Raw genomic sequence first — 13,581 nt, 5'->3', positions numbered from 1 at the left:
TATAACTAGTTTTTTATGACATTTAGTAATTCTTTTTTTGCTATATTTAAAGTGACATTAAAGTCAAACTTGTTTCCCCCTCCCTCAGTGTTAATGTCAGCACTTACTGTGTCTGCATGCGGGTGCACGCCCTCCATAGACTTACCTTGCGTCTCTCCGCGTCTCCCGGCCGTAAATCAGAACTGCGCATGCGCCCGCCCCAAGATGCTTTGCGGCTGACTGAGCAGTTTCGGATTTTCTGGCGGGAGCGTGCGGCATAGACAGGGGTAAGTTTAATCTGCTGTTAAAGCGGTTTCGTTTTCAAAAAAACTTTTTGCATATATGTACTGCTTGCTTTAGAAACCCTTTAATACTATTCTGCTGCTAGCAATGATATATTTTCCATAATAATATTTTTTAAATGTCTGTAGCTGTTTTTTTCTCAGTAGTGGGAACAATGAACGGGACACATGTAACTGAAATAATACTCCTTGGATTTGAAAACCTGCAAGATTTCAAGTATTTAGTTTTCTTTTTGTTCCTCGTCATCTACCTAGTGACTGTTACTGGAAATGTTGTCATTATTCTATTGGTATTGAACAGTCATCGTCTTCGATCGCCCATGTTCTTCTTTCTTGGTCACCTCTCATTTTCGGATGTGTTACTGACTTCAAATATTGTTCCAAGCATGCTCCACATAATATTATCCGGAGGTGGCATTGTGCTGCTTGGAGGTTGTATGACTCAGTTCTTCTTGTATGGTTCTTCAGCAACCACAGAATGTCTTCTCCTCTCGGCCATGTCCTACGACCGATACCTTGCCATATGTAAGCCACTGCATTACACAACAATTATGGACCTTAAACTCTGCTTCTATCTGGTTCTCATTTGTTGGTCTTTAGGATTTGCCATAACCCTCATTCCAGTTTTCTTAATGCAGACTTTGTGGTTCTGTGGCCCGAATGTGATTGACCACTTCTTCTGTGATCTTGGCCCACTGCTTGAATTGTCCTGTTCAGAAGTTTCCATAGTGAAATATGAAGTGTTCGTATTTTCTAGTCTCCTGACAATTGTTCCATTTGTGTTCATCACCGTGACGTATGTGTACATTTTTCTGACCATCCTGAAGATAACTTCAGCCACCGGGAGACAGAAGACCTTCTCCACCTGTAGCTCCCATCTGGCCGTTGTATGTACCTATTATGGGGCACTGTTTGTCATGTATGTGGTTCCTTCAAGAGGACAGTCGTTGAACATGAACAAGGTGGTATCTCTGATGTACACTGTGGTCACCCCATTGTTTAACCCTATAATATACAGTCTGAGGAACCAAGAAATAAAATCAGTCATACAGAAATACATATTTCTGTGCAGGAAAAACTGCAAAAATTGAATTTGTAAAAAAAAAGGTTTTTGTATCTCCAAAGATGTGGTTTGTAACTGGTGGACTGCACAACATTTGTTATATGAGTGTATAAATTCTTTACAGCTAAGACTATTCGGGTCAACAAAGAAACCAGCTGCGTTTAGCAGTGCTGGTAGCCCTAGTATTTATCCTTACAGGAGATGTGATGAGTGGGGTCATAAAGGAATATCCCATTTCATGAAAAGGATTCCACCCATAGCACCCTAGGGTCTTTTCTGGGGGTTATACATGCATCAGAAACAAGAGTGGGGTCATAAAGGAATATCCCATTTCGTGAAAAGGATTCCACCCATAGCACCCTAGGGTGTTTTCTGGGGGTTATACATGCATCAGAAACAAGACATCCTGTAGTGCTGGGGAGATAACACCTTGTGGCTACACATCACCTAAGGATCAAAGAGAAGGCTGTGACCTGAAATTGACTTAGACCAAGGAGTTTGCCCACAGTAGGATGGCGCTATCTGCTGGAGGACTTCAGTGAGCACTGACAAATCCTAAGGAAGATGCGGATTGGACAACAGACTCATAAGGGGTCTGAGGGCATCTGGGTAAAGGGGTGTCAATGTAGGTGTATGACTAGAACTTGTGCATTATAAAAGAAAGCACTCAGCCATCTTGCTCCCTCTCTCTCTGAGCCCAGCCAAGATATAGAACTAGAGGACGGACTTGCTACATAACATATTATCTTTGCTTTTATTATGCTTAATTTTAATAATCATATTTATTTATTTTTATAGTTATTACTATTTGTTTTTATTTTCTTTCTGTACAAATAAATGGGACCATTGATTCTTTTAGCACTTTTGGTATGGTTATTATTATTAATATTTTGTATTATTATTACTATTATCAGAAGTCTGGCAGTTTAGTTTATTTCAGTAGGGGCAAATTAGAATTTATTTCAGAAACTAATTTTACTATCCATTACATGTACTAGTTGAAGGATTGCGATTCTGCTACATTTATAGTAAATCATCCGTGGCCATTGACCCCTCCATAGGGCAGCACATTGTAATATTACCTTGCTTAGACATGTTTTAAGTGTATGCTTTGTAACTGTTAGCTCAGTCTTGGCTGTATAACCCGCTGTTACCTGATTCATTATGGCAGCTCAGATGTTCAGACTTCTCATCCTTCACTCCATGCATGCATTTACCAGGTAATGAAGAACTAGACAATGGAGCCAGTATCAGTTTGACATCTCTAAAGCCTGTACTCATAGGCGTCACTACAGGGGGGCAAGGGGGGGCAATTGCCCCCCTGTGTTATGCTTTGCCCCCCCGTGTGCCCCCCCGCTGAATTAAGCAGCAGTGCAGTGGCTCCAGTGCTGGTGCTAGTATACGAGCAGCACCAGCGGCTGCTGTCTGTAGAGATCTGGATGTAGCTGTATTGTCAGCCCCGCCCCCCTGCTGCTGACTTTGAAGTTGCTGAGCCCGCACTGTGGCCGTAGCTGACTGTGAGCCTGCCATGCAGTGTGTGGAGCTCCTCACAGTAAGTTCTCCCTCTGCTCTTAGAGGACAATCGTTTTTTAACACTTGCTCCTGCTCCCAGGTGGAGGTGCAGGGCATGTGAATACATAGTCTGTGAAGTGTGAACTGTCAGAGCACTTCTCCTGGTGCCACAGGAGGGGGGAGGGGGAGGGGAAGGGAGAGAGATTGTGATCCCTGGTGCAATGCCATAAATGAAAGATCTTTGTAGTAGATTTGACTGTTGTATCTTATGTGCCCCCCTACATATTGTTCCTAGAGTCGCCACTGCCTGTACTGTAATAAAAAACGCTCTCCTTCCCTACTACCATGGATGTGATACAATCTTTGGTGCATTGCTCATCTGGAATCTTATTCTTCTGTGGCTCCCTGCTCGCAATGTGTAATAGGGTCTGATCTTGGGATTTTTAGACTTATACACAATAGGACCAATTGCAAGTTAACCAACCAGCATATCTTTGAACTATGGGAGGAAACCAAAAGAGAACATGCAAACTCAATTCAATAGAATCCTGGCTAGAATGTGAACCAAGGACCTCATTGCTCCAAGACATAAGTGATAACCACTGTGCCACTATTCTGCCACTAGAATGTCCTCACAGGTTATTTTAGTCATGCAATTACAGAAATGTACCACTAAAATCCCCTATTCCCCTCTAGACCATCATTATGTTATTTATTTTACCTTTTTTCTGTAGCAAGAAACAACTTTATTATTCCCTTTGATATCTTTACGTGGCTTGTAGGGGCAGCTACGTGAAGGTCAGTTTCCACTGAAGGAGACACACCCCCAGAATTTCAACTTCTAAGGCTGGGTTCACACCTAGGCGTATTGAATATGCGCGTTTGTAGCACGTTTCGCGTCGTGCATTTTTACCGCGATTCGCAGTAAAAAAAACACATGACAAACGCCCGTTTCCCAGGGCTACTTGGCTGTATCCCAATGGAAACGCGAGACCAAAACGCCCCAAAGAAGTAGTTACATAGTTACATAGTATTTGAGGTTGAATAAAGACATTAGTCCATCAAGTCCAACCTATTAGGATCTCATTCTAGGAGTACCCGTACCCCTGTATATTACCTGTACCCCTGTATATTACCTGTACCCCTGTATATTACGGTCCCTTAAGAAATCGTCCAAAAGTTTCTTGAACAATTCCACATTATTTGCTGAAATCACCGCCTGTGGCAGTGAGTTCCAGACCCTAACTGATCTTACTGTGAAGAACCCCCTTCGCCCCTTGTGCTGGAATTTTTTTTCCACCAATTTTAGGTGGTGGCCTCTAGTTTTTGTAATGGAGTTAATTTTAAACAGTTTATCGCTAATGTTGCTGCCACCATTGAACATTTTGTACATGGAAATCATATCCCCCCTTAATCTCCTCACCTCCAATGTGAACATGTTTAAATTTAGTAGCCTCGTCTCGTAGCTCTGGTCCTCCATACCCCTAATTAGTTTGGTTGCCCTTCGCTGGACTTTTTCCAACTCAAGGACATCTTTTCTTAGTACTGGTGACCAGAACTGGACCGCGTACTCCAGATGAGGTCGAACCAATGATCTATAAAGTGGCAAAATTATAGACTTGTCCCTGCAATACATCCCGGGCATAGGCCGTTTTGTATTTCGTCGAGCGTTCGTCGAGCGTTGAAGCGCTACAAAACGTTCAGGTGTGAACCAGGCCTAAGAGCCTTTTCTCTAGACACGGTGTGTGGACAGGCTCTTGGGAGTCAAGGCAGCAGCAATCCCGACATTGCTTAGAATTTCAGAGCAGCAAAGGCATGGTGTTGCCAACCTAAACAGGAAGCTAGGATTTCCCTGGATTTCTAGCAGATCAACATCAAATACAATACGCATTGCAGAGATGTACTGAATACGATTTTATCTCTGACAAACCATTTAAGTATAAGAGTTAGGGATTATAGGTGTCAATAACATTGAACACACATTTGAAAATTTGCTCAGACTGCTCATGGGTTTATTGTGACCAATCAAGGTATCTGTGAGTCAGCAAACATACCAAATGAAACCAGAACAAGTTAATATTTCCTTTGCTATAATATAAAAAGGGCTTAGGAGATAAAGGATATATTTATAAACCATTCACACAGTGAACAGCCATGTGAACGAGATTCACAGTGCATTATGGCCACTTGATGGAGCTAAGGAGCATAAGAATTTCCTATGCTCCTCAGCTCCATCTAGTGGCCATAATGTGCTGAAAATCTTCTTTTCATTTCTGTGCACCCAGTTAGTGTTGAGTTGTGCGGGACTCCTCCTCTCCTCCATTCCTGATGGTGAGAAAGTTAAGAGGGGTACACATATATAAATTTACCCACCCTACTTTGACCCTAGTGAGTTTACATGGAAGTATGCCACTGTGTATTAAAGATGAAGGAGTAATGCTGTATCGTGTGCAGCAGTACCGTTCATTATGAATGGCACCCCAACACATCTTGCCAGTGGATATCTTCACAAAATGCACATCTGGGTACTGTGTAGAAAAAGGAAGTTCATGTCTGACTTTGTGCATTTAAGTACCCCATTCAAAGGAACGTGACATACAATGAACGTTAATACATGTAGTAACACATGTTAAAGAGACATTGCCAGTTCAGTGCAAAGTAACAATGTCTGTAAAAAGGCCCCCTTCAACCCGCTTATGCTCACCTTTGCAGCAATTCCTATTGTTCTTTCCTTCAGCACAGCCACCGTGAAAATATCTAGTGTCAGCTGGTGTATGTGCATAGACGGAGTGGTGACCTCACCTTTCCATCATGAGACAGTGCTTGGGCCTAGTGACTAGCTGCTGGAACCAAGCAATATCACATGTTCCCCTTATATTTGGAAGCAACAGGTATGGTGCTCAGAGGTAGTGAAGCAGAATTAAAATTGTTATTGTAAACAAAACAGAAAACAGCATTGGGTCCCCTTCCCAAAAAATACCAGACACTTTAGGTCTTGTAGGAATGTAATGGGGGACCCCAATGCCAAAAAAATCTAGAAATCAAAGTGCAGGGCCCCCCTAAAATCCTATACCAGACCAATAAAACAAGCAGTGGCCTGGAAGAGCTTGAACAAAAAACACAAGACAGTTTTTGACAATTGCTTTATTTAGAAAAAAAAAACAATAAAAATTATCCATCGATGTAAATCACAGGTCAATAACATCATCCAGCGATTTAGATCCACGTCAATCATGATGAACGACGGCTCACCAGAAGAAAAGAGTCCCAGCGCTCGCCAACCCTTCCGATCCTGCCTAACTCCCACTGCAAAATGACAGCTCTGACCAGAATGTAAACAAATTGGCGGAGTGAGTGGTGACGTTACGGAACTTTCACCACCCATTTGTTTTCATTCCATGCCAGCTCTCTGCTCCCTAAATGGGCGGAGAGATTTGTGACATCATGACTCGCTCGATCCATTTGTTTACATTCGGGCCAGAGCTATCATTTTGCGGCAGGAGTCCGGCAGGATCGGATGGGTTGGCAGGACGGCGGGAATTTTTTTCTTATGAAAGGGGGCACCCAATGCTGATAAGCTGCCCCTACCCCCAGACCCCCACAATAACTGGACCAGGGTTATGGGGAACAGGCCCTTGTCCATCATCGACATGGGTTCCCCCCGGCAAAGCACGATTCCATGTTGAGGGCATGTGGCCTGGTATGGTGCAGGGGGGGGCGCATGCTCGTCCCTCCCTTTCCTGGTCTGCCCTTATCTATCTGCTGCTTGGCTTAAGGGTCTGAATGGGGTTTTAGGGGGGATCTCACTTTATGAGAAGGCAACTTTCCCATAATGTGTTCTTATTCTCTTGCCCACACCCGCTAACTAAATGTAGCTCACCACCCCCCTTCCAAATCTCTCTACTTGGTCAGTTCTTGTTCATAGGCCTACAGCATTATTTTCATTCCTTCAACAGCTTCTTCATCTGATGTTCACTTGTGTGCAGTTCAATCTCATAGTCCTCTATGGGTCTGGTAGACAAATTGGCCCCATACATCTGCCAGTACCATAAATGACTATAGAACTAAACTGTGTTTGTTTGGACGTCTGATGATGAAGCCTACAAAGGAACGTAAACAATGGCACAGGTCTTGGAGCTAAATCTAGGTAAGTATAGCCTTTGGGAGTGGGCTACTTTGTTTTACCTATACTGTGTCAGAGAGACATGGGTGGGAAAAGTATTACATCTACAGGCAGATAGATATAGGTAGGCAGGTATGTTACAGGGGGACAAAACACTTCTGTAGTCGTCCTATCAACAGACTGCATCATACATTTGTTTTTTTATATTTTTTTTTTAAGTCTGTTTTAAATAATTCACATTTTCATTAACACACAATGGTTTCTGGGGACTACTTATCCTAGCAAGATACAGTGTATTGTCACATAGAGAATTAATAAACAGTATATAAATGGCTCCAGTGAATACATAAATCAGTCCATAGAAAGGCACAGTCTATGAGAGTGGGGTGCTTCTATCTATCTATCTATCTATCTATCTATCTATCTATCTATCTATCTATCTATCTATCTATCTATCTATCTATCTATCTATCTATCTATCTATTTTTTTTTTCTATTATTATTTTTTCCTTCTGTACTCCCTCCATTTTATACTGTTTCTCTTCCTCTATTTCTTCCCATTCTATATAAGAATCCTTGACTGTTAGAAAGAATTACTGACTTCTGATTCAGTAAAAGTAATAAATATCTTGCTCACTCCAGATAAACTTGAGCTTTTCGTTAGAACTGCCAATGATGGCCAAACAGGCAATTCCCAAAAACCTGTTTTGGGTTTATGAAGACATGTAGGTTCCTACCTACCCAGGACACCATAGCAAGAGGAGGCAGAGTTCCAAGCCACATTACATGTCTCCTCTGGTGCCATTGGACTATTTTCTGGGATTTGCAACAAGCTCTTTTAATTTGCACCTTTGTAAGTACATATGGTTTTTTATGTTTCTTTGTAGGTTTTCATAATGTTCTTGTAATCACCCTTTCACACCTGTTTTTTTTCAACACTCCAACACTGGCTGACAGTCTTTTGTAAACTTTAATCTGTTGATTTTTATCTATGTATTTATCCATGTCGATATAGATGCAGTACTTGTATAATTTACATTTTTATGTGTCTGATTATCACATTTGTTTCATAGTATATTTTTAATTTATCAAGGTGCGAACCTTGACTCCGACTTCACTTTTCTACCACACATCCAATCACTTTCCAAATCCTTTACTTTCATAACATCTCCAAAATTCACCCCTTCCTAACCAATGAAACTACAAAGCTACTCATCCACTCACTTGTCATTCCTCACCTCGACTATTGCAACTCCCTCCTTATTGGCTGTCCTCTACACAGGCAATCCCCCCGTTCAATCTATTACGAATGCTGTTGCTGCTAAACTCATCCACCTAACCAACCGCTCAGTTTCTGCAACCCCCCTCTTCCAATCCCTCCACTGGCTTCCATCCCCCATCCCCTCTGCCAATCCCTCCACTGGCTTCCAATCGCCCAAAGGATAAAACTCAAAATATTAAAACCCACTTACAAAGCCATCCTCAACTCTGCCCCTGGATACATCTCCAACCTCATTTCAAAGTATCATCCTAACTGTCCCATCCACTCCTCCCAAGACCTCTGGTTCTCTAGCTCCTTCGTCACCTCCTCCCATGCTCACCTCCAGGACTTCTATAGAGTATCTCCAATCCTTTGAAACTCCTTACCCCAACCTATTCAGCTATCTACCACTCTGACTTATTTTAGGTGATCCCTTAAGATTCATCTCTTCAGGGAAGCCTATCCCACCTCCAACTAACCACTCAACCATCACATTCTCAAGCAATTAATCCCCACACAGCTACCTCCTCATGTATCACTTGCCTCCCTTTTAGATAGTAAGCTCTCATGGGCAGGGTCCTCCTTACCATCTTTAATGATAATACCTTGCTGTATCGTATGGTCTGGATTTACCCTTTGCTCTTCCTCTTGCTCACCCAGTTAGTGTGTTACTGCAGGAGTATTATAAGCAGGGGCGTATTTACCACGAGGCAAACTAGGCGTTTGCCTAGGGCGGCACCTTCCTGGGGGGTGGCCGTAAGCAAACGCCTATGTTGTGAAGAGGAGGGGCGAGCCGGAGCACGTCTGTGTGTAGGAGTAGAGGGCGGCTTGCCTGCTTGTGAAGAGGGCGGGAGGACGGATGGAGCCGGACAGCGCAGCCGACGGATGGGATCGTGACTCAGAAAACAAAAAGCAGCCGGCGGCCACATAATCGATCTTACTGCTTCCCGGGTCACAGCGGCTCTGTGACCCGGGAAGCAGTAAGATCGATTATGTGGCCTCTGTGACCCAGGAAGCAGTAAGATCGATTTAAGTGGCTGCTGTGACCAAGGAAGCAGTAGGAACGATTATGTGGCCGCCGGCTGCTTTTCGTTCTCTGAGTCACAATCCCATCCGTCGGCTGCGCTGTCCGGCTCCCGTCCTGAAGTGACGGCAAGTAATCACGCGGGGGTGGGGTGTTATCGGTGCAAGTCCCCCCGGGGGGGTTTCAAGGGGGGAGGGGGGGTGATAGTTAGATGCCGGGGGCGGCCGAAGCTTGGCTTGCCTAGGGCAGCCAAAAACATAGATACGCCACTGATTATAAGTACTAATTAATGACGAACAGGTTCAAAAAGGTGTTGGATCCTATGGCACCCTGAAATAGATTTGTTTTTTACTTTCTCTGTTATTGATGTCCAGACAATTGGAATTGGAAAAAAAATATCCAGAGATCAGATGGTTTGATCTAAGTTTAACATCTACGGCCAATATTAGCCAAAATTTTAATCTGCAGTTTACTGCTAATTATATTTTCTTTATCAATGACTGTACATTAAAAATAAGAACTTGCCCTGTGCATTCGTATAGTATGCTCTGTACTGGTATAGGGCTTTGAAATCTCTTGTTTTGAACTCTCTTTTTCTCTCTCGACTGTTACTCCTGAAATGTCATTGCATTGTTGACCAAGAAAACTCTTAATAAAAAACTATTTGCTAATTAACATTCTTAAAAACTTCTCCTCTGTTTTTTGTTTTGTTTTTTTTTGGGGGGGGGGGGGGGGGATTACAGTAAAAAAGGTAAAAATGTGTTTACTTTAATTATCCAATCATGTACAAGTAATAATTGTGCTTTTCTTTTTTTTTCTTGCTTATAATACAGAATTCACCAGTAAGAAGAAGGAGGTCCTAATATCCCTATATTGATCTCTAGTTAGATCTGATTTACAATACTGTGTCTAGTTATGAAAACCTCACTTACAAAAAGATAGAACAAGTCTAGAGATGGGAGACAAAATAGTGGTTTAAGGGATTAAACATATTAGTAAAGAACACAGGAATATAATAAGTACAATCTCAGGGAAAGAAGGGAAATGGGGCATGGCTGAAGCCTTTAAATGCTGTAAGGGTGTGGATAAGGTTCTGAAGGGTGGTATGTTCAAATCAAGAATATAAAACAAACCTTAGAAAATATTATTTTACCAACAGAGTTGGTGTTTGAAGCAGACTTCCAGCAGAGGTAGTGAGTCAATCAATAGTATGTGAATATAAAAATGCTTGGGACAAACATAATAGCTACATACAACAGCCAGATGGGAGCTACAGGTGGAGAAGTTCTTCTGTCTTCCAGTGGCTGAGCTTGTCCTCAATACTCAGGAAAAAGGTTAAAATAAATAAACAAATTGCCAGATTCTATAGACAACTTGGTCTTTTTCTGTCATCACTCAATCTGAAAACCACCTTATTGACTGAGGGAATCTTCTCAGCTCTTTACGATGTTCATGCATTAATAATGTTTTATTTTATATTGAAAGTTTTTCTACAGCCTGTGGGTGAGATTGATGATGCGAGGGCAAAAATTTGCTTACAGATGGCCTTTTGAATAACCCAATAGTAAGAGAAAAATGAGGGCTACCGGTACTAATTTCCCATAGAAAGTGTTAATTTGACTCATTGTATATTGACAGATATCTAAAACTCTAATATAATTTTCTTCTGTAGTTTGAACAATGAACAGGACAGGCATAACTGAAATTATAATCCTTGGCTTTGAAAACCTTAAAGATTTCAAGTATTTAGTTTTCTTTTGGCTTCTAAACATCTATGTAGTGACTATAACTGGAAATGTTGTCATTATTCTATTGGTATTGAACAGTCATCGTCTTCGATCGCCCATGTTCTTCTTTCTTGGTCATTTGTCCTTTTCGGATGTGTTACTGACTTCAAATATTGTTCCAAGCATGCTCCAGATAATATTATCCGGAGGTGGCATTGTGCTGCTTGGAGGCTGCATGACTCAGTTCTTCTTGTATGGTTCTGTGGTAACCACAGAGTGTCTTCTCCTCTCGGCCATGTCCTACGACCGCTACCTTGCCATATGTAAGCCACTGCATTACACAACAATTATGGACTTTAAACATTGTTATTACCTAGTTGCAGTTTGCTGGTTGCTAGGATTTGCCATAACACTCATCACAGTTTTCTTATTGCAGACGTTGTCATTCTGCGGCCCGAATGTGATTGACCACTTTTTCTGTGACCTTGGCCCTCTCCTTGAACTGTCCTGTTCTGATGTTTCCATTGTAAAAATTGATGTGCTCATATTTTCTATTCTCATGACAATTATTCCATTTGTATTCATCACCGTGACCTATGTATACATTTTTCTGACCATCCTGAAGATAACTTCAGCCACCGGGAGACAGAAGACCTTCTCCACCTGTAGCTCCCATCTGGCCGTTGTATGTACCTATTATGGGGCACTGTTTGTCATGTATGTGGTTCCTTCAAGAGGACAGTCGTTGAACATGAACAAGGTGGTATCTCTGATGTACACTGTGGTCACCCCATTCCTCAACCCTATAATATACAGTTTGAGGAACCAAGAAATAAAATCAGTCATACAGAAATACATATCTGTGTGCAAGAAGCACTATATTAAATAAAAAAGTGAAAATGTTTTTCTCATTTGGATAGACTTGGAATGCAGATGGGGTAATTGTTGTCCCTACATTTTAAAGCAAACATGCAGACCCTTTAAATATAATAATATTGTATCTATAACACTTTTATGAGTTAGTAATATTGCCATAACCATGTTTACAAGGACAGACTAGATTCTATTATTTTATTAATGCAATTCATAGCAATAAAGAATAAACTCTGGAGAGTTGCAAGTACTTTAGGGGATAATTCTCCTTCTGTATATAAATAACGTTATATTCTTTCATCAGCAGAATCCTGCTTTGCTTAACGATATTACAGACGGAGAGCTAAATGACAGGATTTTTATTATATAGCATTATATTATGGATCAAATATATTAAATCATTTTAGAAATTTTATTTTTTTCACTATGTTTTTAAAACTCTCTTTTATTACAAAATCTGCATCATTTGTTAATGAATCTACTCTGGACATTTTTTATACACATCTTTTAGATTGGAATTATTTAGGGTGTAGTTACTTTGCATGATACCTTACTTCATGTGACATGGTAAGTACGTGTTCAGTGAAAAAATATATACTATTAAAATTATAGTATTTATAATAGACAATCAAGTTACTGGTGTTTAATAAAGTTCTTTTGTAGGGATGTTCAGATATCAAATACCATTCTCGGTACAAGTACAAATACAGATACTTTTCCAGCCCCAAGACTAGACTAGAGAAAAATTCCAAATTTAGGAGGCAGCTGACATTTGAAAGAAACATACGGAGCTCCTGGGATTTTTTATTCTATTTTTTAATGTATGATTTGTTTTATATAAATAAATATTAGGGATGCACCAATACAATTTTTTTCAAGTACAAGTACTGATACTCACAGATACAAGTACTGATACGTTTTTGTTTATTGTCATGTGACAGTTTTTCTAAAACAATACAGACTAATGATTTCAGGACAGTGGTGGAGTGCCAGAGCCAGGTCCCAGCTGCAACCGCTGCAACCCTTGTAGTTCTCGTGAAAATGCCAAGTATCGGCACTGGTATCTATACATCCCTATTTTTTGTATCAAAAAGTTGTGTTCCACAAGGTTCTTGTAGAGAAAATAAGATTCTTCTCTGGATACTATCTTGCTACCAATAAAAAATATTAAAGTGTATTCACTAAAGGAACAAAAGATTCAAATAGCTCTGTAAAGCTATATACACTTCAGCCATTCAATCATGTGCAGAGATACTTTCTTTTTATGTTTTTTTTTTTTGCTTAAAGCTGAACTCCGGGCAAAAACTACACGGATGAAGTACATATTAGAGAGCTGCTTAACCTACCAAACCTTTTAAGTCAAGGCAACTGAACTTGCTTTGTTTTTCTTGAAGACGTTTCACTGGACATCCAACCCGTTTTCTCTATTCAGAATGACTTGTACAAAAATTAGTGGGGAATAAATATGGTGAATGTTGCATAAGGATGGCCAGAGGCTAAAACCAGATGAAATTCTGGTACTTCCACTGCTTTTCATTAAAAATATACATTTCATGATTTATTAACCACTTCAGATCTTACTTATTCAGTAATAACTTTGTCATTACATAGATATTTGTTTTATTTAGGACAAACAAAGCTTTATATCAGTGAAAATGCTATGTATATATCTATATATCTATATATATAGATCTATATATCTATATATATAGATCTA

At 40.6% G+C, this 13,581-nt stretch overlaps 2 protein-coding genes across 2 annotated transcripts; both read left to right on the top strand.

Annotated features, from left to right (window-relative positions):
• The first annotated feature begins 457 nt into the window (after positions 1–457).
• LOC108798898 (olfactory receptor 154-like) lies at positions 458–5,696 on the top strand. The gene is made up of 2 exons (XM_018570707.1): positions 458–1,347; positions 5,594–5,696. Exons 1-2 carry the CDS (start codon positions 602–604, stop codon positions 5,694–5,696), a joined length of 849 nt encoding a protein of 282 aa, XP_018426209.1. The 5' UTR covers positions 458–601.
• Positions 5,697–10,944: 5,248 nt separating this feature from the next.
• Positions 10,945–11,880, top strand: LOC108798897 (olfactory receptor 11A1-like). Its single transcript, XM_018570705.1, has one exon. It carries the CDS (start codon positions 10,945–10,947, stop codon positions 11,878–11,880), a length of 936 nt encoding a protein of 311 aa, XP_018426207.1.
• The last annotated feature ends 1,701 nt before the right edge of the window (positions 11,881–13,581 follow it).

This window comes from Nanorana parkeri, unplaced genomic scaffold (assembly GCF_000935625.1).
Source record: "Nanorana parkeri isolate BGI_ZX_2015 unplaced genomic scaffold, ASM93562v1 scaffold1584, whole genome shotgun sequence".
Classification (NCBI taxonomy): domain Eukaryota; kingdom Metazoa; phylum Chordata; class Amphibia; order Anura; family Dicroglossidae; genus Nanorana; species Nanorana parkeri.
The sequence above is the reverse complement of the archived record's forward strand: the minus strand, read 5'-3'. Positions and strand labels throughout refer to the sequence as shown.